Source organism: Caretta caretta, chromosome 21, assembly GCF_965140235.1.
Source record: "Caretta caretta isolate rCarCar2 chromosome 21, rCarCar1.hap1, whole genome shotgun sequence".
NCBI lineage: Eukaryota > Metazoa > Chordata > Testudines > Cheloniidae > Caretta > Caretta caretta.
In genome coordinates, this window is record NC_134226.1 from 12,803,228 (window position 1) to 12,828,732 (window position 25,505).

The 25,505-nt window shown below is 41.8% G+C and overlaps 1 protein-coding gene and 1 long non-coding RNA gene across 2 annotated transcripts; one reads left to right on the forward strand and one right to left on the reverse strand.

Moving 5' to 3' along the window:
- Positions 1-2,589: 2,589 nt before the first annotated feature.
- On the reverse strand, positions 2,590-9,186 carry SRSF3 (serine and arginine rich splicing factor 3). Its single transcript, XM_048826467.2, has 5 exons — positions 8,981-9,186; positions 7,149-7,283; positions 4,966-5,004; positions 3,787-3,873; positions 2,590-3,469 (listed from the first exon to the last, which is right to left on the reverse strand). Exons 1-5 carry the CDS (start codon positions 9,184-9,186, stop codon positions 3,442-3,444), a joined length of 495 nt encoding a protein of 164 aa, XP_048682424.1. The 3' UTR covers positions 2,590-3,441.
- LOC125624997 (uncharacterized) lies at positions 9,084-24,940 on the forward strand. The gene is made up of 3 exons (XR_007353444.2): positions 9,084-9,208; positions 22,750-22,874; positions 24,913-24,940. It is a non-coding gene; the product is annotated as an uncharacterized LOC125624997 (long non-coding RNA).
- Positions 24,941-25,505: the final 565 nt, after the last annotated feature.

Sequence of the window (25,505 nt, forward strand, 5' to 3'; positions counted from 1 at the left end):
GCTTCCATTACTTCATGCTGACTCTTGGAATCTTACTACATAGGTTCCAAAGGGACCATGGGGAGTCTTTTTTTCCCTTTTTTAAAGGCAGCACTGGCAAATCACAGCTGATCCACATCCCTTTTGTCTATTCCATAACTAGGCATGAAATGCTGAGTTTGGTGTGGGAAAACATGCATTGTTAGAGAAGAAAGCATTACAAATAAGGCACTGTCAAGTAGTGCCTCCTGGTCAGATTTACAGTTGTCCCTTTATAGTGATTCTAGCACCTTCCTCTAAAGCACCTGACTTGGTTTCTATCAGAGATATGCCAGAGGAAAAAGAGCCACTGGTCTGATGTAGTAGGACATTCCCTACCTAAATAAGGGTCAATTTGTTTGTAGTGATTTCTAGGCAGTATGTGAAAGGCAGGTTGAGTCAGAAAAATTCCCATCTACACTGTGGTGGGGGAATCACACAACCACCCTTCCTGGAGTGCACTGCATCTCTACAACTTCACAAAGTAGAGAATGCATTTTGTTTTATTCAAACTTTAGTGGTTTTAACTACCCCCTCAAAACTTAACCCCTAGAAGAACCCACCTGTAGCTGGAAAGATCACCCACAGGAAGCTGTGAAGACAAAAACTGCAGCTGTAAGTATCCCAGTGGCAGCCCCTGTATGAAGTGCTGAGAGCAGAGGAGGGAGGAAAGGTACAGCTGTTCATCCAGGTCAGTGGTTCCATGGGGTGCCTCAATTCATCTAGATAACTGCCTAGTTTCACAACATGCTCTGTAAAAAGCACTAGCAAAGTCAGTACAAACTAAAATTTTATACAGACAAAAGCAAGCCATTTCAGTAATGTGCTGTGACTTTCGTAAGCAAGTCGTTTAAGTGAAGTAAAACTTGGGGTCCATAAGAAATTACTCCTGAAAGGGGTACAATAGCATGGAAAGGTTGAGACCTATAGATCCAGGTCACTTCCACACTGGTGTCTGGGTGCTTTTCTAATAGTATAAAATAAGTCTCCCCAAGCAGAGACCAAATGAGGAGTAAGGAGTATTTGACAAAGGATATACCAAGAACTAAAGTTAGTAATAGTAACATGGTACTACAATACAGAGGGTAACTTGCCAGCTAGCTAATCCATGCATACTAGCTGCCCAACATGGTCATCACATGAGACTGCCAATTTGAGACCCCCAGAATCAAACTCCAACTCAAGTCTACAAGACCTGTATGTTCTCTGCTCTTCTGGAAGAGACCAAGGTATCATGCTGGACATGCAAAAAATACCCATGCTCACTGACCATTTTTGAAAACTTGGTCATTTTTAGACTATCTAAAAATCTCAAGATAAGAGAATAAGTTCATGCACAGATGCTGCATTGCATTAAAAGCTGCAATTCATTTCCTATATCATCTTTGGATTAGTCAATCATATCCAGAAAAGCATGTGGTTTAATAGTAACCACAGAAATATGGAGAAGTACATGACTATCCCATTTGTGTGTACTGTGTTTAGGATTTTAAGAAGCAATTAAGATTTTGCTCTGGCCAGACTGCAATCTTAAATTGAAAGTACTTGCCTACTTTGTTGGGTGCTATCAGTTTATGCAGAAAGATTAAAAGAAAGCAACCATGAGCAGTGTTTTTGCTAAATTACCAGGGACTACCTTTATTTTTAGTCAGGAATAAGCCCCATTACATCAGATGGGTGAGACTTGGATGCCACCTGAGAACTGAAGCTGCTACTGATGAGTGATTATTTGTATCCTGTGCATAACTCTTCCATTCTATTAACACCTAACATCTATTTTCCTTGTGAATAAAAAAAGTCCTAGAGTAGAATGGCACTAGTATAACAATTCCTTGCATTAAAACTTCAAGATTAAAGTAAATGATGCAGCACCCTTCTTTCTTTTTATAGACATTTCAGGAAATTAAACCACAAGATTGTTCAAAGTATGATGGATTTAATCTAAATGCACAAAAAAAAAAATCAAATGTACCATTCCCCCCCGAACATAGGAAGAAAAGGAGCATTATGCAGTTTGGCGCTCTAATTACACTTGAAGCATGCCATGAAGTATTTTTACACCCTGTGTGAAATCTCCATGCAAGACTTCAGTTTACAGACAAGCAATTTTAAGTCTTATGGACATACATGATAGAAAGCTAGGCTGATAAATGCTGAATCCCTGATTATTAAACAGGTTGTCAACTCAATTATGGGAAGTGAACACCCTAGATATACTTAATGTTTTTGGAACTAGTGTTTCATTACTGAGAAGCACAACACTAAGACTGAATTTAAGAGTAATCCTGACAGACTGCCCAGCCATCATAGACCCAGCCTCATTAAGTCATGGAGCACAGTTAACTATTTTCCAAGCAGCAAGTGGCTTCTCAATTACTTGTATTTTAAAACTGAAATGTAGTACTGCTGACTAGCTAATTATTCCAAATATATTAAATTTAAATGGCTGTAATTTAACTCCCTTTACCTTGAAACAGTATTACATTAACTAAGATGTGCCTAATCCATCCAGATTTAAATGTTCTGCATGGAAATGTGTCAGATATTCAAAAGTTAAATGCTTACAACAAATTTGTAACCAAAACTTTAATCCCAAGGATTTCACAAAACATTTTACAAGTGACATGAAAATTCTTGCACAGTAATGTCTTTCACTTCTACAATGTACCCATATGCACTCAAGCCATCCACTCCAGTTGTTTAATTTGGTCTTCTCAGAAATTCTGGAACATATGGTTAACCAAACAGCTTGCATTTTAAGCAATCAAGTATTTTAAAAAATGCACTAATCACATTAAGTACAAAAATTACCTGGGCCCAAGGGATAATCTACATTTTACACAATGTAGCCCTTCAGAGTTCCAATGTGGGAAATCAACAACTTCCCCAAAAAGCTCATTACAAAACTGCCTGCAATTCAGTCATTCCCTTTACTTGCTACTGGTTTGCAGTTTGCCTTCTTTCCAAAAACTGTACTAGAAATCACCATCTTGTTCTGGATAAACCCAATAGTCTGATGTTGTAACACGTTTATTAGTGAATATTCACTGCAACTTTCCTTTCAAAAGTTATCTACATTTGCTCCCCAGAAAAGATTCCAGGACACAATATGGAAACTAGAAATATTTGTCTATGCAAGACAAGTTGAACACCACTCAAAGCAAATGAAAGTTAAGCATACGGGTACATTGTAAAACAAGTTTATTACAAATCATATGATCTGCTCAGAACCATATACAGATTCACATCTTTACATTTGTCACCTGTTACAAGATACAAGAAACAAAGCAAGTTCAACAGCTAAAACATTTTAAAAATGCACCAAGCTTTATGAAGTCTCAAACAAAACACAATGTTCTGTACATACTCCTCCCTCCTGTGCTCAGATCTAATGACTTCCTGTACACAGCTCCTCCTGAAGTCCTATTTCCTCTCATTTGACCTGGAACGACTAAATAAGAGAATGAAAGTTAGTTTATTAGAGATGGAACAAATATTATTTTACTTGGGGAAGTTACTTCCAATCCAACTCTAAAATTACATACTTAAAGTTTTTGAAAGTGCTTTATAACTTCATCCTACTCAATACAGTTTTTAACCATATCAAAACTGATCTTAGGTTACAAGTTCCTTGAGAAAAGCACTTATCTAAAGCACTAGAGAAAAATGTTAACTGTAGCAGAGCTTTCAGTTACTGCATTGATATGGCATAATAAGCCTTTCAAAATTAACTAGAAAGTGAAATCTGCAGATACAACATATTCTTACCTACGAGACCTGGAAAAGGAACGGGAAGGCTTGTGATTTCTCTCCCGTGAAAGTGATCTCTCTCTTCTTCTGTCTCTAGAGAGGGACCTATGAGATTACAATAAAAGATGACTATCCAGATGAGGGAAAAGTTTAACTGGATTATATTACAAGAGAATGTTTGAATATGCATGAATGAGCATTACTGTGCAAAGAAATAGTGTAAAGAAAGTTCAAGTGTATTTAAGTGTCTTACAACTGAAGTGAAGAAGAAAACTGCAGGCCTTTCCATCTTTGCAATGTACTATTTGAGCACATTACTTTTTTACATCAAATGACCTTTTTCAAATATCACTGCCCTTATGTTTCGCATGGCTAGTTCAGCACTGCATTAAGTGTACAATTCTATTACACCTCATTAAAAAGAATCACATTCTCTGTAATGTTTCGAACTATTTAATCAGGAAACTTATCCATTAATAAAGGCAGTTGTGACAGTAGCCTCTTCCTCCTCATGTAGTCAGAGGAATAATCAGCTTGAATTCTGATACTGGTTAAAACTCCTATTGCATGCTTATGTTTTTATATTTAATCAATAAATTTTAAAAATTACATGCACAGTACTGTAGTACTAGAGGCCCACTGGTTTCCATCTGACAGTTTCCTGTGCTCAACCAACCGCTGTATCATGTACCTACATGCTATTAAAGCAGCTTTATGGTCCAAGAAACTAATGCATTTTAGTGACGCAACTTTTCCTATGAGTGCTCTGAAGGAAAACAAAAAACTCTAGAGGCAGTCCATTTCATGAGTAGGACAGCCTTGGGGTACCATCAATTTCCCCAGCAGTTTGTGTGAGTGTCTCAACACAGCAGAGGGAAGCAGCGTGCCAAAAGGAAACAAGATGTATTACTGCCATGCATGCAGTAATGCTAGAAACCAAGCAATGATGGAGCAAACCCAAAGTAATGGAAATGCTTTCCCTCCCCCATCCCCATCAACCCTGGAACCTATTAAAACAGTCTTTAGGTAAGTGTTCTTCAGAACATTTACCAAATCTTAAAACTGTTTTATGTTTTCTATCACAGAACTACTTTAAATATGAAACTTGTGAATAAAACCAAAGATTTTATTAAGAAAAGATTCCTTAGAAAGTACTCTGGATAAAACAGAGCCCATGTTTAACCAACTGTTGCTTACCTGCTGCGGCTACGAGAAAAGCTCCTCCTTCGTGGTGATCTAGAACCAGAAATAGAAAAAATGAGGCTTTTTATCAATTTCGTTAGCATTAATGGGATGAGGTATTTCCCAACTTGTCAAACTCACTGTTGGGCCCAGTGAACGTGCCAAGAAACATCTGGCACCCATCGTCCAGTAAAAATGTATGGAAAGATTAACACAGTAAAACAAAGCTCAGTGTGAACAGCACTTTTGCAACCAAGAATTCACTTTAACTAAATACTTCACAGCAGACCTGTCCAATGCAACACTTCCATTTCAACTAAATCCACTGCCCAGAACACCACACCAAAGTCCCACAAGTGGTTCCAAAAAACAGCATAGACCAATGTTTTGGAACCCATGCAAGCCAAAAAGGTCCATGACAAGACAAGAGATACCAAGTGGAGAAAAAGTGAAAATGCGCTCTGTGTAAATACTGATATGCCATTAAGTGCTACATTAGAACTGCATATTTGTGACAGGCATTCTCTGAAATGCCATAGAGTGTGTTTAGACTTAAAAACCTTAGCTTGGCCCAGTTCATCCCAAAAAAGTAATTGTTTTAAGTTTTGAAAACTGTTAGTAAAACCATTTAAAGGTGATAGGACTTGGCAGATTTGCAAGGAAAAGCTAAATTTGTTAGAGCTTTATTAAAAATTTAGTTCGGCATCTCACATGCAAATATACCTCATTTACTTTTGGTTCCATTTACATTAAAAAAGTTTCCTTATCACCCTTAAAAGTTTTATTCAAGCAACATATGTACGTTACCACTCAATTATGCACAGCCAGCCTTTGATTGAGAAAAATAATTACTTATAAGCCGCTTACTCCTTATTTTAACCAGCAGTAAACTGTATAACCAGGAAAAACTTACTAGTTTTTGGTTTCAACAAGCTAGAAATGGTGAGGTGAGGCTGCCGGACTGACTGCCAAGAAGAATTTGCTGAAAAGGTTTTGCCAGATGTTGCGTTGTATTTAGTTGGTTGGCGAAGGGGGTGTTGTGGATTTTTCCTGCTTTTTTGTTAGCCGAAGGCTGCTGCTGTAGTTGTTGTGAAGACATTTGGTAAATAAACAGCTGAGCTGATTGGCCGGGAATGTGTGGGCGGTCGAGGTGGCTGCTGCCGATTTGGTTAAGGTTGGAGAGAAGGCTGAGAGAAAACAGCATGCTCGGGAACCAAAGGGCGGTGCAACCTGACGACTGGCCATGCCTGGGTCATGTGAAACGACACCAGCCAAGCTGAATGGGGCGCGCTGGTCACATGACGCTGAAAGGGCTAGTTGACTGGCTAATGCAGACTCAGAGGGTGGTGAGAAGAGACATGATGGTGACTCTGTAACGGGTTCATTTTTATTAATAGATGGACCAAAAAGCATAAAAAAATGAAAAACAAGCCATCAGTACAACCATCTATCAGCTAACATCCTCCTACTGTGGGGTTTTTTTAAACAGCAAAAGGGACATGGTTTCAAGCTTATCCTGCGAGGACTTCACTCACCTGCAATAGGTAAATTCAGTCCTGTATGAACCATGTTGTAGATGTGATGTGCATGGTTTTATAACATCCAGACAAGTTAGTCCGGGTCCAAGAATATAGGCAGTTAACAAAAACCCTGCTATTTTAGATTTGGGTTTGCAAAACTCAAATGACATTGTCACAAGACGTTTTAAACTCTTTACTAGTGCCAAATTAGATTTGTACATTTAAATGCAACTGTTACTTGTTTTAACATTATTAAACAGCTGCCTGCATGGCAAATATTTGAATTGTTACGAAGTGGAGAAATGCACTTGCATGGAAAAGCTAAGTTGCTGTATGTAATGTTTGCCATTATGGAGTAAAGGAAAGGGAACAGCCTAAGTAGATGTATGGGAAGAAAGGGAAAGTGACTAGAAGATGTGTAGATTTTAGGAAGAAAAAGGATAAGTCCAGGGCAGAGGGCGCTGACTATCAACTTACACAGTGACCTAAGGACAAAAGCCAACGTTCAATACAATTTATGTTCACCTTGATTTTTTATATAAAGTGTCTGGCATCTCCGAATTGTGATCAGGATGTTTAAGATGTTACCCATCAACATGCTTTAAAGAAAGCCTGCTTCTATGATGCTAAATGGTAACAATTTCAACAGCTCTATGCATGATCTTTGACCTAGGGTACCTGCGGCGAGGAGGAGGACTTCTTCTGCGATAATCATCTCGAGGACGCCTACCCCATGACGGTGGCGGACCACGATTACGACTCCGTTTTTCACCATTAGACAGCTCCACCCTGACACGGCACCCGCAGAGTGTTCTGGAAAAGAAGGCTGCTGTAAGCAACAGATCTGTGTGCACTGAAGACACGCTGATATGCGCTGGAGAAGGGAAACATCTGTTCTGTACAGTTAGTCAAATACATAAGGTGCTCGGATACTACCATAATGAGCACAATATAAAAAGGTCTAAACAAATTCACAGGTGACCAGAGCCTCTCATGTCCAAAGTTACTTAAACAGGGAGACCCAGTGTCTTCTGGCCATGGATTTTGGAGATTTGGCTCCATTAACTCAAACTGTAGTTTTTTTATATATATATATATATCTATCTGATACAGCTGGAAACTAAAGAGGATAGATTTTAGTGAACACTGCAGTTTTATACCTTCACAGCATTTCTGTCTTATGTCAAGATAAAATCTGACAATTAATCGAAGCAGATTTTACTGTATACTCTAGAACAAAAATGGCTTCCCTACTACCATTTCTGAGAGAACAAAAAATCCTGCATCTCCTCTCTCCATAGAGGATTTTACAAGAAAACTAAACCAATTCATTTTTAAATTCAACTGAAATGAAGGGATAGCATTTAACACTCAGACACAATTTATGCAAGTGTCAATTGCACTATGGCAGGGGTTCTCAAACTGGAGATCAGGAGAGGGGTCGCAAGCTGTCAGCCTCCACCCCAAACCCCGCTTTCCCTCCAGCGTTTGTGGTTACATATATGAAAAAATTAACAAACAGGTCACACTCATAGGCTTGCTATGTGAAATGGGTCACCAGTATAAAAGCTTGAGAACCATTGCACTAGGGTTTTGTGTGAAGTCTGTACTCAGTTGTAGCTATAGAGACATATGAACTCAAAATCAGGGTAGGTTGCTCAGCTGTTAATAGGTTTAAATCTGGCTGGCTGTCAAAATGCAAATATTTTAGTATCACTATTTTAAAATATTTAACAGCTCAAAGCTAAACTCTATTTTTGTTCTCATGCATTTCAAATTTTAAACTTAACTCCATCTTAAAAGCAATGATCAAACACTAGACACTTCTGAAGTATTGTGTATTCCTAAATTATTTCAGAAAAATCTAAAAATTCCCTTCAACTCAAAATGAAGTGTTCTTGACATAGATGTGCATCTCTTGTGCCCCATATGCCAGGTAAAGGTGGACTCAAACTAGTCTGAGCTCTAGAGGCTCAAGTATTTCTCCTAGATGTGTTTTTAGGTATTTCGAATTTCCAATCTCAGGCCAAGTCTATACTAGAAAGGATTTGTCAGCATACCAGCAAGTAATATCGGCTTATACCAACAAAACATTTCCTATACCAATTCCCCAAATGAAAAACTATAGCAGCAAAAGGACTGCTTTGCAGAATAAATACCTCTACACTAGGGCTTTGCCAATATAAAAACAATTAATCACCCCCCCAAACATTACACCAAAGGATCTGGCTTCAATGACCAAAAATATGAACATTGAGATTATCGGGGAAAAAAGCTTATTTTTACATAGTTAACCACTTCACTTGCCGACTAGTTTAATTTATAATGCAGAATAACTATTTTAATTAATACTAACCAACAACTGCATGATTGGTTAAGAAACTCAAGACCATGATGTTTCAGTATCACTGGATCTTGGTCAGTTTAAGTTAGAATACAAGTTGCTTAACACTGTCTATATTGTTTAGTTTTAATTAAATTAACTCCATAGCCTAAAAAGCAAATTTTACCTTCCATCTAGTTCTCTCACTGCATCAGCTGCATCTCGGGGATCTTCAAATTCAACAAAAGCAAAGCCAGGAGGATTTCTAGCAACCCACACACTGCGCAGCGGTCCATAGTAGCCAAAAGCTCGTTCCAATTCAGTTTTGTTGCCATTGTTTCCAAGGTTACCTACATAAACCTTGCAGTCCAGCGGACAAGAGTCACGATGCATCACTAGAAGAGAAATACTTAAAGTAAGTTTTTTTTTTTACTTCCATTCAACCTACAGATAAGTGCCTTATTTTGGCCTTTGGTCCAGATCCTCAGAGGTTGTTAGGCTAACATCCACTGAAATCCATAGGAATTAGGTGACTAAAAACTACTGCACCCAGAAACCACAGCAATGATACATAATGAAGAGTAAAGATTGGGCTCCCCCACAGGTTAACATGTGTTAAAATTATAAACGGACTGGTCTTCACTAGGATTTTAACTCAAGTTAGCGAACTCCAAGAAAGAGCAGCCTTCTTGGGGAGGAAGCCAGGACCTGTGGTTCTTTAACCCCCGGCCCCGGAGACTATGCCAGGTACAGGCGGACTCGAAACTAGGCTGAACGCTAAAGGCTCAAGTATTTCTTCCAGAAGAGGTGTTATTAGGGGACTCGCGCCCCCGCGACAGCGTGTCAATGTCAGGTCTGGAACGCTGGCACCAGCAAAGCCTGCAGGGGGCGCCGCCGCCCGCGCGTGCCGAGGGCTCCATTGTTCGAGGGGTAGCGCGCGAAGCTGACCTGCGCACGGAGGGCCAGCAGCGGGGCAGCCCGCCGCGGAGGGGACCCGGATCAGGCCCAGGCGCGCGCCGCGGAGGGGACCCGGATCAGACCCAAGCCGGGCGTGCACCACCAGCCTGCCCCCCCCCCCGGAGCTGCACGGAGAGCGGGGACACCCCTCCCCGCGCAGTTCAGCGGGAAGCCCCGCGCTCCCCAAGCCAGCTCCGGTGACGGGAAGGCGAGATGGGCAGGGGGCTCCATCCAGGCCCGCCCCGATGAGGATCCGGACCCCCGCGGCGCCTCTCGCCCAGCCGCGCCTCAGGTGCTCTCTCCCCGCTGCGCCCCCGCCTCGGGGGCCCCGCGGTCCGATTAGCGGGCGGCCGCCGCCCGGGCCCCGCCACACAAAATGGCGGCGGCTCTTTGTTCGGCGCGCGGCGGGCCCTGACGGCTCCATCCGCCCCGCCGCGGAGCCGGGCCCCGGTTCAGCCTCGCCCTGACCCCCGGGGGAGGCGCTCACCGACTCCCGGGGTGGGCGTGAGAAGGGAGCACGCGCTACGCCGCAGCCGACTCGATCCCAAACACGCTCCCGCTCCCCGTCTCCTCACTGGACAAAATGGCGGCAACCGCTCTCGCTGCCCGGACTTATATAGCCCCACCCTGCCCCCACGTGTCCAGCCGGCTGTCAAATCACAGAGCGCCGCTCAAAGGAGTGACAGTTCCATGGAACCCGCCCCCGCCCGCTTCCTGAGTAGGGCCCGGGCCCGCCCTTCCCCCTCCCATCGTCCAGCGGGGCCAGGGCCAGACCCCAGCCTTGGGGCCCATTGGGGACCCAGAAAGGGGGCGGTGGTTAGTGTGCAAAGCCGTGAGGGGAAGATGCTCCCTCCACCCTGACACCCCAGAATCAGGGGGTCCAGCCCCAGACCCCAACTGGTTTGTCTGTAAGGGGCCAAACCAACCCCCCCATAGGGTGACCAGATGTCCCGATTTTATAGCGAAAAGTCCTGATATTCGGAGCTTTGCCTTATATAGGTGCTTATTACCCCCCATCCTGTCCCGATTTTTCACACCTGATATCTGGTCACCCTCCTCTCGCCCCAGTCCAAATCCCCCTGAATCCCATCCCTCATAATACCCGGCTTACGTCTAGGTGGGGCCTTCCATCCCACTCAGTCCCCCAACGTATTTGCCTCTCATCTGGGCACTCCTGGGTTCACTCCAGCTCCGGGACTGGAGGAGCGTGATTGTGCCTTCAAGGCATAAAAGGTAACTGTCTTATTAACAATTATATCGCACTTTACAAACATTAGTGACCCCTTGTTGCCAACCCCAGTCCTTCACAAATCTCATGTGTCAGGCCACAGCAACTCAAGAGACTGGCTTAAAAATTATGAGATTTAAAAAAAAACAAACAATAAATACTAGGTTCTTTTTCTTTTCTCAGGTCACATGTTTCAGCTTTTCTGCCCAACCACTTACTTTTCTTTAATGAAAGCTGAGAAGCTCACATAATCAGTTATGTCTAGGAGCCGGGGCTATACGAAAAACGAGAAATGCCGTGATAAAATCACAAGAATGGGCAATCAGAAAAAATTTCATGAGTCATAACATTGGAAAGCAATGTTCAAACTGGTAACAGCTCACCATGCCTTTTTTGTGTTTGTTGAGGGAAAGCAAATTCAGCTGTTGCAAGTTTGAACGTTCCTTTCCAGTGTCATCACTCAAAGTGACATTTTTTCCTGTGCAAGGTTGTTAGGTGCAAATTTATTTATCCATTCATCCATGTATCTATCTACAGCCTGGTCTACACTAGAATTTTACGTTGGTGCATCTACTTCTCTCAGGGATGGGAAAAATATAACCACCAGTGTAAACAGCTTTAGGCCAATAAAAGAATTCTTCCACGATCTAGCTACTGCTTCTCAGGGAGGTGGATTACCTATGCAGACAGGAGAATCCCTCCCGTCGGCATAGGTAGTGTCTACAACATAAGCCTTACCCAGCCATCATTTAGCTGCCCAAGTGTGGCTTCTGTAAAGGAAAATAGTATCGCTCCAATCTAGTAGAATTCTTTCAGTGGATCCACAACATTTTGGATAAAGGATGACTGGCTGACATAATTTATTTTGACTTTCCAAAAGCCTTTGACAAAGTCCCTCACAAGACGCTATTAAGGAAATTAAGTAGTAGGATCAGAAACTGGCTAAAAGACATAAAACAACAGGAATTAATGATCAGTTTGATGCATATTGAGGATGATCAGTGTTGTGCTGTACTGTAATTCCAGTGTCACAGTCTGGCAGCATGAAGATTGCAGCATCTTGACAAACTCACAAAGGGGAAATCCCTACATCAGCCCAATAAAGAGATTTGGCAAAATTCCATTTTTATTTTTTATAACATTGACGGATAATATTGATGTTTATATTTAAGCACTTTTTTCAGTTTGTCTCCATTCAAATTTTAACATTTGTGCAAAATTATGAGGGATCAGGCAATAAGGACAGTAGACATGGAATTCAAAAAGTTCAAGCTTTCTTACAGTTAAAACATAAACTGTCAACCTCACATGTCAAAATATGCAAAGTAAATATCGGTAAATCGAACTCTAATAGGTTGTCAAGCAATTTTTCTCACTTCATAAATTTCAGTTATTTTCTCTGGAAATATTTTTGTCAGTTTGTGTGTGCAAGGTGAAATCAACGTTTACCAACATTTACCCCTAACAATCTAATCATCCCAAATATAGATAGATAGATAGATAGATAGATAGATAGATAGATAGATAGATAGATTTGGGATGAATATATATATATCTATATCTATGAATATTGTAAGTGTGCTGTCAATTTCTCTTCAATCCCCAAAGTTTGCAAAGTACTAAAATGGCTTTGGAAAAATCCTGTTGACTAGAGTTGTTAAGAGAAAGAAATATATTGCTTTTCTCCCTTTTCCTGCTATCATAATATCATATAGCACAGTGACAAATATATCACTCGTGGCTGTTATATTGATGATGCCTTGGGGTGATTTACTTTTTTCATTCACATTTTCCTGAATGTGGCAGGCAAAACTGACATAAAAAATTAGCTCAGGGCCATTTTACAGTGATGGGTAAAGATCATACTGTCTCTGGCTGAAAAAAAGGGGGTGTAAAGCTTATTCTGCCGCTCCTGAGGAGGCGTCACGGATGTGAAAGGATTCATCTGTTTAAAACATTGCAAGGAGTATGGGAGACATGGGTTTGGACTGGGCCACTATGCAGATCTGTGGCATACTAGTAGCAACTCTTTCAAGCTGCTATCTTATTCTAAGAAAAGGAGTACTTGTGGCACCTTAGAGACTAACCAATTTATTTGAGCATGAGCTTTCGTGAGCTACAGTTCACTTCATCGGATGCATACCGTGGAAGCTGCAGAAGACATTATATACACACAGAGACCATGAAACAATACCTCCTCCCACCCCACTGTCCTGCTGGTAATAGCTTATCTAAAGTGATCATCAAGTTGGGCCATTTCCAGCACAAATCCAGGTTTTCTCACCCTCCGCCCCCCCCCTCCACAAACTCACTCTCCTGCTGGTAATAGCCCATCCAAAGTGACAACTCTCTTCACAATGTGTATGATAATCAAGGTGGGCCATTTCCTGCTCAAATCCAGGTTCTCTCACCCCCTCACCCCCCCTCCAAAAACCACACACACAAACTCACTCTCCTGCTGGTAATAGCTTATCCAAAGTGACCACTCTCCCTACATCTGATGAAGTGAGCTGTAGCTCACGAAAGCTCATGCTCAAATAAATTGGTTAGTCTCTAAGGTGCCACAAGTACTCCTTTTCTTTTTGCGAATACAGACTAACACGGCTGTTCCTCTGAAACCTCTCCCTACAATGTGCATGATAATCAAGGTGGGCCATTTCCAGCACAAATCCAGGTTTTCTCACCCCCCCCACCCCCATACATATACAAACTCACTCTCCTGCTGGTAATAGCTCATCCAAAGTGACCACTCTCCCTACAATGTTGGATGAGGGAGTGAGAGAACTTGGATTTGTGCAGGAAATGGCCCACCTTGATTATCATACACATTGTGAAGAGAGTTGTCACTTTGGATGGGCTATTACCAGCAGGAGAGTGAGTTTGTGGGGGAGGGGGAGCGGAGGGTGAGAAAACCTGGATTTGTGCTGGAAATGGCCCAACTTGATGATCACTTTAGATAAGCTATTACCAGCAGGACAGTGGGGTGGGAGGAGGTATTGTTTCATGGTCTCTGTGTGTATATAAAAAGAAAAGGAGTACTTGTGGCACCTTAGAGACTAACCAATTTATTTGAGCATGAGCTTTCGTGAGCTACAGCTCACTTCATCTTGAGCTGTAGCTCACGAAAGCTCATGCTCAAATAAATTGGTTAGTCTCTAAGGTGCCACAAGTACTCCTTTTCTTTTTGCGAATACAGACTAACACGGCTGTTCCTCTGAAACCTGTGTGTATATAATGTCTACTGCAGTTTCCACGGTATGCATCCGATGAAGTGAGCTGTAGCTCACGAAAGCTCATGCTCAAATAAATTGGTTAGTCTCTAAGGTGCCACAAGTACTCCTTTTCTTTTTGCGAATACAGACTAACACGGCTGTTACTCTGAAACCTATCTTGTTCTACAGAATCTGAGCTTTCATTTAAAAAAATGAACGCCCTCTAGCTGTTATGGTTGTGAAGAAAACCTCAGAAATATGAATCACGTGTAACCGGGGGTGCAGAGATTTCTAAGGGCAAATATATAGCTAGACCAGCAAGCCCTCCCCAGTAAAGATATATCTTACACTGCAAAAAATGCTTTTGCCAGTATAATTTATACCAGTTCCTTGAATGGAATAAGTTGTACTTGTCAAAAGCACTTTTATAATGGCATAGCTGCGTCTGCGCTAGGGCTTTTGTCAGTATAGAAATGTCGCAAAAATTCACACCCCTAACCAGCATGATTGAGATCTACTGATGAAAACTGCTATCTGAGAGCTAAGGATTAATAATGATACCATACCAGCAAAAGCTTCTAGCATAAGTGACAGGTTTCAGAGTAGCAGTCGTGTGAGTCTGTATCCGCAAAAAGAAAAGGAGGACTTGTGGCACCTTAGAGACTAACCAATTAATTGGTTAGTCTCTAAGGTAGCATAAGTGACTTTGTTGAAAACCTACAATAGCTCTGAGCTGTGTGAACTGCCCCGTTCATCTTAGTGAAGTGTCAGCTCAGATACCCAGTGATGATCAATTTAATGTCTAAATGTTAATGATTTCATTCCTCATTCATGTAAGCAAGGAGAGGGAGGATCATAGATCTGCCCAATTTACTGGGAACCCAAGGGCATATTTAAGCCCCCCCCCCAGGTGGAGCTTAGAGAACATCATATTTTGAACATCTGCCCAGCATACTGTGAGCACTGTCACATTTTGTCTGCTCATATAAGCAGAGTTTAATTAGTAAGCAGAGTTTGGAAGAGTACCTCCGCTTTTTTTCCCCTTCAGGCTGATCCCCCATTGGAGACTGACTGGGGGATAAAGAAAGTAACCCCTTCAACTCCCGATCCTTAGCCCAAGAGAGTGTGCTACAGAACAATGGCTCTAGGGCTGGCAGTGTGAATAGGACCAGAGCTCCACCATTTTCTGAATCATCAACAAAACTACCCACAGCATATAGGATGTCTTGCAGACAGTACAGAGCCTGATTTGTTTGTAAGAGCCAATAAAATCCCAAGGCCGCACAACCGAAACTTCTGTGGCTGCTATAGCATGTGTGTGTGTGGTGGGGATTCTTTATGACCTTAGTGTTTACTGTGAGGTGTAGATTCCTCTGATCTCTAGGTCAGGATGGGGTAAAGAAAGCAGCAACTCATTAGTGTCTGCTTCACCATCAACAGAGGGAAATGGACTATATTTACCATTCACGTGGTCAAACAGTTTCCTCTCAACAGTGTGGTGCCTCTTTCTTTCTTTCCTTCCCCCAGACCAATTCTGAACCTGCCCAAATGCTAAGAAAAAAATAAATCCTTTCCAAAATCAAATCTCAGAGCACACCCTCTTCTATGAGCATGCCCCCTGCCCCTCCAGTAAAAGCCTGGAAAAATGGGTGAGCCTTGGGGCTTGCTCTCAAGGTTGTTAAATCCAGGTTCTGACACCTCAGGCTATGTGCATACTATGAACCTTACAGTGTGTTTTTTTCACACCCCTGACTGACAAAAGTTTTACTGACAAAAGTGCTCATGTAGATATAGCCTCAGGGATACTTCCCAAGAGGAGAGCCTTCTCAGCAGTTAGGATACTAGCCTGGGAGACGGGAAACCCTGCTTCAGTTCCAAACATCAAACTTCCTGAGCTCGGGCAATTGCTTTTCTGTGCCTCAGTTCCCCATCTGTAAAATGGGGATGCTAGCTCTGCGCTGCATCACGAGGTGTGTGCTGCAGTAGTTTGGCGATAAGGGTCATATGAATAATTAAGAGGCATAGGATTCCTGGGTTCCCTGCCAATTTGTCCCCACCTGAAGTTGACCCTGTGAGTACTTGCATCTGACTGAACACCCAGTATAGTGCTGCTCTCGGCAAATTTCCGTTCAATTTCCCCTCGAGAGAATAGCGTTCCCTCAACCTCTGAGTCCCTATCCCCCATAGGTGCTGGAACTAGGGATGCAGGGGGTGCTGCTGCACCCCCTGGCTTGAAGTGTTTTCTATCATATCCAGGGTTTACAGTTTGGTTTAACAGCTCTCAGCACCCCCTCTATAAAGATTGTTTCAGCCCCCCTGCCATCTCCTGCAGTTTGATCACTTGCCTGCTTCAAACCTTGGTGTAGTGGAGTTTAATATAGTAGAAACATGTAAGCCCAAGAAGGAAAAATTAAAAACAAAGCAAAATTCAACAAAAATCATGGAATTAATAAGACATTTGCAAACCATCAAACTGTTCACTCTGCTTGTGGGTGCTCTCCCTTGCTCACAACTCCTCCTCTGTCTTGTCTATTCAGATTGTAAGCCCCACTGGGAAAGGACTGTTTCTTATTCTATGGCCCTGATCCAGCAAGCACTTTTGTATACCATGAGTAGCACCATGACTATGATTATTACGTATTATGATGATCAGTGTATTACACTAGAGTGCCTGGCACAGTGGGGTCCCAATCTTGGCGGGGATCCCTAGGTGCTATCTCATCATAAATAAATGACAACTGCTGCTGCTGCCGATCACAATAATAATTAACAATTAATGATAATAAATGGAAAAAGGCCCATTAGATCAGCCAGTCGGTCTCTCTGCAGATGAAGGATTGTCCCTTATAGAGCATATTCAAGTGTGTTGCCCAGTCCCACTTCCACCACTGCCCTAAGGAGACTATTTTCCTCTTCTCTTCTTTGCATTTCAGCCCCTTCCCCCACCAACCTCGCTCTTGTGCTGGGCCTCCATCTCTTTTCTTTGCCTTTTCTATTATGCTCTGTGCATCCCTATTCACTTTCTCACACCACCTGGCTCCCTGGGGAGTGGATTACAAAGCAAAACAAAAGAGTCCTTGGCATGGGAAACCCTGATTCTGTTTTCTATGCACACAGGCCTCCTCATTCAAATGCATTACATTGAAAACAGGTTATTGTGTTTTAAGGGCCTCATCCTATTTGAAGTCATTTGAAGTTTTGCTATTACCTTCAGTGGGAGCAAGAACAGACTCTAAACCAGAGGCAAATTTAGGGCTTGGTCCAAAGCCCCTTGAATTCCATGGAAAGCCTCCTGTTGGTTTCAGCAAAAAGAACAAGGAGTCCTTGTGGCACCTTAGAGACTAACAAATTTATTTGAGCATAAGCTTTCGTGGGCTAAAACCCACTTCATCAGATGCATGTGGTGGAAACTACAGTAGGAAGATATAAGAAGGCCCTAACATAGCAGAATCCCAACAAGTTGCTTCCTAAGAAAATGATTATATCACTTGGAAATAGATCTTCTGATCTACACTAGAAAGGATTTGCCAGCACAATTATATGGATGTAGTTATACTGGCAAGCCCTCCAAGTGAAGATGCTGTTTATATCAGCAGAAGAGCTTTTCTTCTGGTACAGTTTAGACCAGTTTCCAAAACAAAATAAGCTATACTGGCAAAAGGACTATTGTTTGCTGGTGTAACAGTGTCTATACTACACCTTTTGCTGGCATACCTAGGCTGGTAAGGGGGTGATTTTTTTTTCACACTTCTCACCGACATAGGTATGCCAGTGAAACTTTTAAGTGTAGACTAAGCCCGAATCCGAACTCCAAATGAATCCGCAGAGCAGTGCCTGTAAAATTAATTTATATCCGGACTCCCATGCTGTTCCACTTATGCACAGTTGCCAACTTTTGTGCGGTAAATAAGCACCCCGACTTTCACAATAAGCCAAAAATCAAGCTAATCCCATTTCAAAACTAGGTCAAAACAAGCCAATCCCTAAGAACCCCAACACTCTATGTGACTAGAGCCCCCCGGCGTGCAGTCTGGGATTGTGGTGGGCCTGCTGTGCACCCCTGACTCTCTCCTCACCTTGCCTCTGCTTGCCAGGAGCTGATCAAAAAAAGAAGTAACAAGCTACAAGCCAAACAAGCAACAAGCTACCAGCCAAAAACTAACCAACAAGCAACTCACAAGCCTATTAAGCCAAAAACAAGCCCAATTTCTGCATTTTTTTCCATGGGTTTGGCATGTCTGCTTACTAGCTGTGTGTCCATGAGCAAGTCACTTAACTTCTGTGCATCTCAGTTTCCCCATCTTTAACATGGGGATAATGATATTGCCTCCTGGTGGTGGATGGTAATGGTAGTGTTGTGTAGTCATGTATGATGGTAGGTAGCAGGTATTATAGGGATTAATTAATGAATGCTTGTGCAGCACTGATGGAAATGTGCTATATAAAGTGCTTTGTGTTAGGAGGGATAGCTCAGTGGTTTGAGCATTGGCCTCTTAAACCCAGGGATGTGAGTTCAATCCTTGAGGGGGCCATTTAGGGATCTGGGGCAAAAATTGGGGATTGGTCCTGCTTCAAGCAGGGGGTTGAACTAGATGACCTCCTGAGGTCCCTTCCAACCTTGATATTCTATGATTCTATCATTATTTTTAGAAGTGCTACTATCAAACTCTGCTAACACTTCTTAAGTCTAACGTTGGTAGTGCTAACAGTGAGTCCTTGGATGTGATGTTTCGCTCATTAGAACATAAGAACGGCCATACTGGGTCAGACCAAAGGTCCATCTAGCCCAGTATCCTGTCTTCTGACAGGGGCCAATGCCAGGTTCTTCAGAGGGAATGAACAGAACAAGCAATCATCAAGTGATCCATCCCCTGTCGACTGTCATCCACTCCCAGCTTCTGGCAAACAGAGGCTAGGAACATTCAGACTATGGTGTTTCATCCCTGACCATCTTGGCTAATAGCCATTGATGGACCAATCCTCTATGAACTTATCTAGTTCTTTTCTGAACCCTGTTATAGTTTTAGCCTTCACAGCATCCCCTGGTGACAAGTTCCATGGGTTGACTGTGCGTAGTGTGAAGAACTACTTCCTTATGTTTGCTTTAAGTCTGCCGCCGATTAATTTCAGTGGGTGACCCCCCATGTGTTATGTGAAGGAGTAAATAACACTTCCTTAGTCACTTGTGTCAGACCTCTATCATATCCCCTCTCAGTCGTCTCTTTTCCGAGATGAGAAGCCCCAGTCTTTTTAATCTCTTCTCATACGGAAGCTGTTCCATACCCGTCAACATTTTCCTTGCCGTTCTCTGTACCTTTTCCAGTGCTAATATATCTTTTTAGAGCTGACTTGACCAGAACTGTAGACAGTATTCAAGGTGTATTCAGTATTCAGTGCTGCATGACTGGTATCGGTGGCGTTACTCCTGATTTACACGTAGCTAAGTGGGATTAGAAAATTGCATGTCACCAAGGAAAAAGTTGGCTCTGACTTCTTGGCTTAAAATGGTAGGTTTTGTCGAAAGTACTGCAATAATAATGTACATTCTGTTGAACCCTTGTGATTTAAACTGGTCCAGGCCCCAAATCTTATTTAATACAAGACTTTTGAAGCTACAACCTCAAAGAACATTTTGTGCCTCCGTCCTCCCGGTTCTTAAGTGGAAAGAAGTATCCACGGAGGCAGAGTAGTCAAGGTAATGCACTTTGGCCATGACAGAATGCTTCAAGTGTTCATTCAGTGGCCATGTTTCAATTTCCCTGACCTGCCTGCAATTGCTCAGACAAATGCAATTTGAGTTCTTACCATGAAGATGCCAGTAATTGCACTCAGTGAATGCCCATTAAATAAAGGAGATGATAAAAGTTCAAGGATGAATTAGACCAGATGTTTTGGACTTGACTTTTGCTAATGCTTATTAGTCTTTGAAGATGTAACTAGGAAGCTCTGCCTTCATGGAGAGATAATTCAGTGTAACTTTAGGCTACCCTGGAAACTAAAGAGAGAAGCAGGCTTCTATTTTAGCAGCATTTTTAAAACTAGTTTTTAATTGGTGACAGGCTTTGTCCTCTTAAATTAATGACCCTTGCATCATCAGTTGGAACTCATGTAACGAAGACCAGGAATCCTAATTTGATTGCCATGAAATATCATGGCTTGAAATAAATTGACCCGAGGACAATAATAAATGCAATTTGATTTCAATAGGAGCTATTGGTAAAGATAGGACAGCTGTGAGGGCTGGTAATGGGATACATCTGCTTTTGTCGTTAAGCCATTGGTTTGAATCCAGCCATGGTTGATTGTATTGGAATGTATAGTTCTTTGGGGGCCTATGCAAAATGAATTTGTGGTCTTTGTTCCCACTGAGCTGGTATCTTTTTCTTCAAGATTTCTAAGGAATTAGTCCTCCAAGAGGACAAATATTTTTAAATTCAGAAAATAAGAATTTCCCCTCTAGAATAGACTAGTGGTTCCTCTAGTCACTTGATGGACAGTCCACATGGCAGAAGACACCACCATAACAGGGACTTATTACTCCATCTTGTCGGGAGCCTGTGCAGAGAAATCAAGGCCCCAACTCCCCTTCTTCCTCTCACTGTGGTTGATACTGGGATCTTATCCAAAACACACTGACGTCAATTGGAGATTTGATGTCAGATCAGGAATGGGACACACTGGCAATAGGCATTGTAGGGTGTTATACCCTCTTCTTGGGGGAAATAGAGGATTTTAGTGTCCAGTCCAATCAATTCAGCACCATTCACCAGCATTAAAGATATTAACATAAGGAAACAAATCAATAAATAACCAAACCCTGAATTTTATGTGAGGAAAAACAAAAGTTCAAAATGCTCTCTAGCTGGTGCATGTAGGCTGGGAAACAATGAAATCAAAGCAGAGCAGAACTTCAGACATGATTCATGTATTCCAAGAAGATCTCTAGTCCTTTCCAGTCCTAAACTAGTGCTGGGTGAGCATTTGGATTCTCTTTATTCAATTGATTTAACATCTCTGGCCCTGCTCTTGCAGTGAGGTACACCCAGGTTTATGCCTATCCAGAGCCCATTAATGTCAAAGAAATTCCATGCAGGTCAAGCATCATGGCCTAAGACCTCCAAGATCTTCAGCTGCCCCAGAGCTCTGCTTTAAGCCAACTGCTAGCTCCCCTGAGTCCCCAGACTGCCTTCTCCCCGACACACCTTGTGTACACCTGACAAACCAGGGCAGAGGAGTGTATGTGCATAGAACCAACCACCTAAAATGCCTCCATGCCATGGGAATCCCCAGCTACCTGTTCAAATCATCTTTTCTGTATCTTTGCCACACCAGAGTGGTGCTAAAGGGCAGGAGCAGTGGTCCGAATCTGGTTCCCCATGTTTGGTGAAAACACACATTTTCCTGGTAGCTAAACATATACAGTCACATTTTCAGGGTGGCCACTGGTTTTGGGTGCCTCCGTTACTGACTTGCCCACGTGAGACATCTTGGGCCTGATTTTCAGAGGGGTTGAGGAGCTGTAACTGCTATTAAAGAAGAATGGCCCAGGCAGTAGGGCACTACTCTCGGATCTGGGGCAACTTGGTTCAGTCCCACAGACTTCTTGTGGGACCTTGAGTAAGTTACTCTCTGTGCTTAAGTTCCCTGTGTGTAAAACAGGGTAATAGTACTTCTCTGTTTCGAGGGGTGTTGTGAAATTAAATATGGTAAAGATTGTGAGGTGCTTGGACTCTATGGTACTTGGAGCCACATAAGTCCCAAAGAAATATTTACTTCAGATGGGGTGGTGGGCACTCAGTACCCTTGAAAATCACTCTGACCTTTTCCCATGCACCGACGGACTCAATACATGCAGAGCTACCATCCTTCATTGTTTTCATAGGTGTCCAGCTTCAGACAAAACTTCACGTGGGTACGGTTCCTGTGATGCATGCCAAAATTCATACCACATTCCCCTGTTTAGCTTTGACCATTGACTGAAGACACATCAGAATGTGGCCTCTTGTGTAAGATCTAGTGCAGCCACAGTTTAATATCTAATACAGGCTTTATCTGGGGAGATCTAACATTTCTTGTGGTAGTATGAATTCAGTGATCTGCTAGGTCTTTTCCATATCTACCTATTTTATAGGATCCAAAATAAACAGATGTGTTTCACTGAACAACCAATGGGCTTAAGCAAAATTTTTCTTGTTGAACATTAAAGTCCAGTGGCATCCTTATTTACAAATGTCTCAGATAAATTTTCCATTAATTCCAGTCCTCTTTTACCAACTTTGTCATCCTCATCAGTATATACTTCTACATTATTATTAATCCAGACACCTACTTTACAAATTTAGAGCACTACTGATAGGTCTGGGAGGATAGCAAAGCAATGAAACGTCACTGAGATATTGTAAGTCTTTTCTTTAATCACCAAAGGACAACAGACTTTATCATCCAAGGTGTATTGTCTTTGGAAATACGAAACCCACTGATTTCACCAATATGAGAGGAAAGGTCTTAGTCACAGAAGGTACTGTACAGCTCATGTCTATTGTTTCTGTGGTTTCTGAGGAGGTATAAAAGAAGCTGGAAGACACACACTGGCATTGCAATTTGAACTTCACTAGAGGACTTGGTGCGAGACGGAGCTGTGCTGATCTGGATTTGACCCTGTACTGTACCCTTTAGGATCAACAGTAAGTATACCATATGTTAATGTTGTACTTTTGTGTCTTAGAGATACTTCTCATTGATGTACAGGTTATTGTAGATCACAATATAAAGATACAGCATGTCTATTACATACAATCAGACTAGTTATATCTTGAATAGTCCACAATATCATATGATAGGTGATATATGAAATACTTGAAAAAAAATCAGAACTGGTAACCATTCGCCCTCCAATACCTTTTTCCTCATCTTCCATGGAGATCAGTCTAAAAAAGTGGAATATATTTGTCAAGAGTGAGGTTTAAGTTCTACTGTCCGCCTATTTGATATATTTCAGAGTAGCAGCCCTGTTAGTCTGTATCCGCAAAAAGAAAAGGAGGTCTTGTGGCACCTTAGAGAATAACAAATTTATTTGAGCATAAGCTTTCGTGAGTTACAGCTCACTTCATCGGATGCATGCAGTGGAAAATACAGTAGGGAGATTTTATATACACAGAGAACATGAAACAATGGGTGTTACCGTACACACTGTAATGAAAGCGATCAGGTAAGGTGAGCTATTACCAGCAGGAGAGAAAAAAAACCTTTTGTAGTAATAATCAAGGTAGGCCATTTCCAGCAGTTGACAAGAACATGTGAGGAACAGTGGGTGGGGTGGGGGTGGGGAATAAACATGGGGAATAGTTTTACTTTGTGTAATGACACATCCACTCCCAGTCTTTATTCAAGCCTAGGCTGTAGCTCATGAAAGCTTATGCTCAAATAAATTTGTTAGTCTCTAAGGTGCCACAAGTCCTCCTTTTCTTTTTGATATAATTTCTGCGGGTGTAAGAAAAACGGAACACCCTTCTATCCAGGTACTGCCAGTTTATTACCCAAAATCAGTATGAAGCAAATCCATTTTTGGACGCTGTTGAAGCTGGGCTTGAAATGCATTATCCCAAAATGCTTCTCTACTTGCTTTTGTTTCCGAATAAAATCTTTCGCATCTAAAAAAAAATCTATATAAATCTAATTTATATAGAAAAAATTGCAATCTTTCTTATGCGTACATTTTTATACTCCCTTTTTCATTTGTTTTGTTTGCCTTAATTAACATACACCAGGTTTTCCTTATAACAGTTAATCTGGAGACCTGTTAGTAAGGTGATAGGATTAATCCAATGTTTAAAGCCATGCACTATAGTTGAAGTAGACAACCCAGATAGTGTGGTGATAAAACAGATGATAGATAGACAGATAGATAGATAGATAGATCTCAGAAACAGGTATCGGTGTTGACTTGATTGTAGTGATAATTTAAATTAAAAACAATTATTGCACATACAGTTAAATTGAGCAAAAAGAATGAGGAGGACTTGTGGCACCTTATAGACTAACAAATTTATTTGAGCATAAGCTTTCGTGGTCTTATGCTCAAATAAATGTGTTAGTCTCTAAGGTGCCACAAGTCCTCCTCGTTCTTTTTGCTGATACAGACTAACACAGCTACCACTCTGAAACCTGTCACCAGTTAAATTGAGCTAATTCTTACTTCCCTAATCCACAAATCCAGTAAACCTCAGAAAAAGCCACAACAGTTTCATCCTGCTTCTCAGCAAAGATTTAATAGCAGAGTTGTATGGTCTGATATCATTGGCACAGGCTATGTGTGTGTCAGATGTGGATCTCAGTTAACTCCAGTCAAGGCTGGATTTAAAGCGGTGCATGTGAGAGCAGATTCTGGCCCACCATATATTTTCTGCTCTGAGATGATGCATTATAATAGGACCAAGTCCCAGAGTTCTTACTCTGTCTTCCACTCAGTCCTTAGGGTCCAATCCTGCTCCCACAGAAGTCAATGGCAAATATTAGGGATGAGTCCTGAGTTCTTTACTCCAGTCCGTCCTTAGTAGGCACACCTCTTGTTGGTTTAAATTAGTGTGATCTACAGTGCTTGCAGATGCACAAGAGCAGCTACTAATATGTGTACAAGTAGAAAATGCACCTGCCAGAATGAAAGCAGCAGCTGAAAGAAAGAGCGGTTTGGTAATAATGTCAATCTTTTATTGTTTTGTTCAGTAGATACAAAGAAGTCAGAAGATGGTCCTGTCCCAAAGATCTCTGCAGATAGTTCCATTCTTGGTCATCTTTTTTTTTGCTTGTTTTGCAACATCTCAAGAAACTGAAAAGTAAGAAAAATCACTTTTGTAACTTATGCTGTTCGTCAGCTGCTTGCACTTAATCTACTGGGCTGCAGTCTCCACTGCTTTGCATCTTGTGTAGCCATTTACTCCTGTTCAGAAATGCTACCAATCTGATTTGGTAGCATTTTACATCCACTTTGCACAGTAGAGAATCAGGTCCTCTGTATTTTTAGATACATTAATGTTGTGATTTGTGTTTAGTGTTACTTTTATACTATGCTAAATGCAGTTTAGGAGACACCTTGTAATACAACACAGTAATCCAGAGCTGAATCCTGTTTCAGATCCAAATTCCCGGCTTGAGCCTGTTGCTGTACTTGACCAAATCTAAACTCACTGAAATCTGAGAGCATTTGGGTTTGTATCCAGATTTTCAACCCCTACATTCAGGAGTGTTTTGGATCAATAGTTTTGGTCAGGCTCATTATACGGTTATAGGGGTTGATTCTCCTTTCACTTACACCACTG

What these genes read in the sequence shown, in the direction of transcription:
- SRSF3 (XM_048826467.2), bottom strand. Translation starts at nt 9,186, where the DNA reads ATGCATCGTGACTCTTGTCCGCTGGACTGCAAGGTTTATGTAGGTAAC. An exon ending in AGTCCTCCTCCTCGCCGCAG is followed by an intron (nt 5,005 to 7,148) that starts GTACCCTAGGTC and finishes TTCTGGTTCTAG; the next exon opens with ATCACCACGAAGGAGGAGCT. An exon ending in TCCTTTTCCAGGTCTCGTAG is followed by an intron (nt 3,470 to 3,786) that starts GTAAGAATATGT and finishes TCTCTTATTTAG; the next exon opens with TCGTTCCAGGTCAAATGAGA.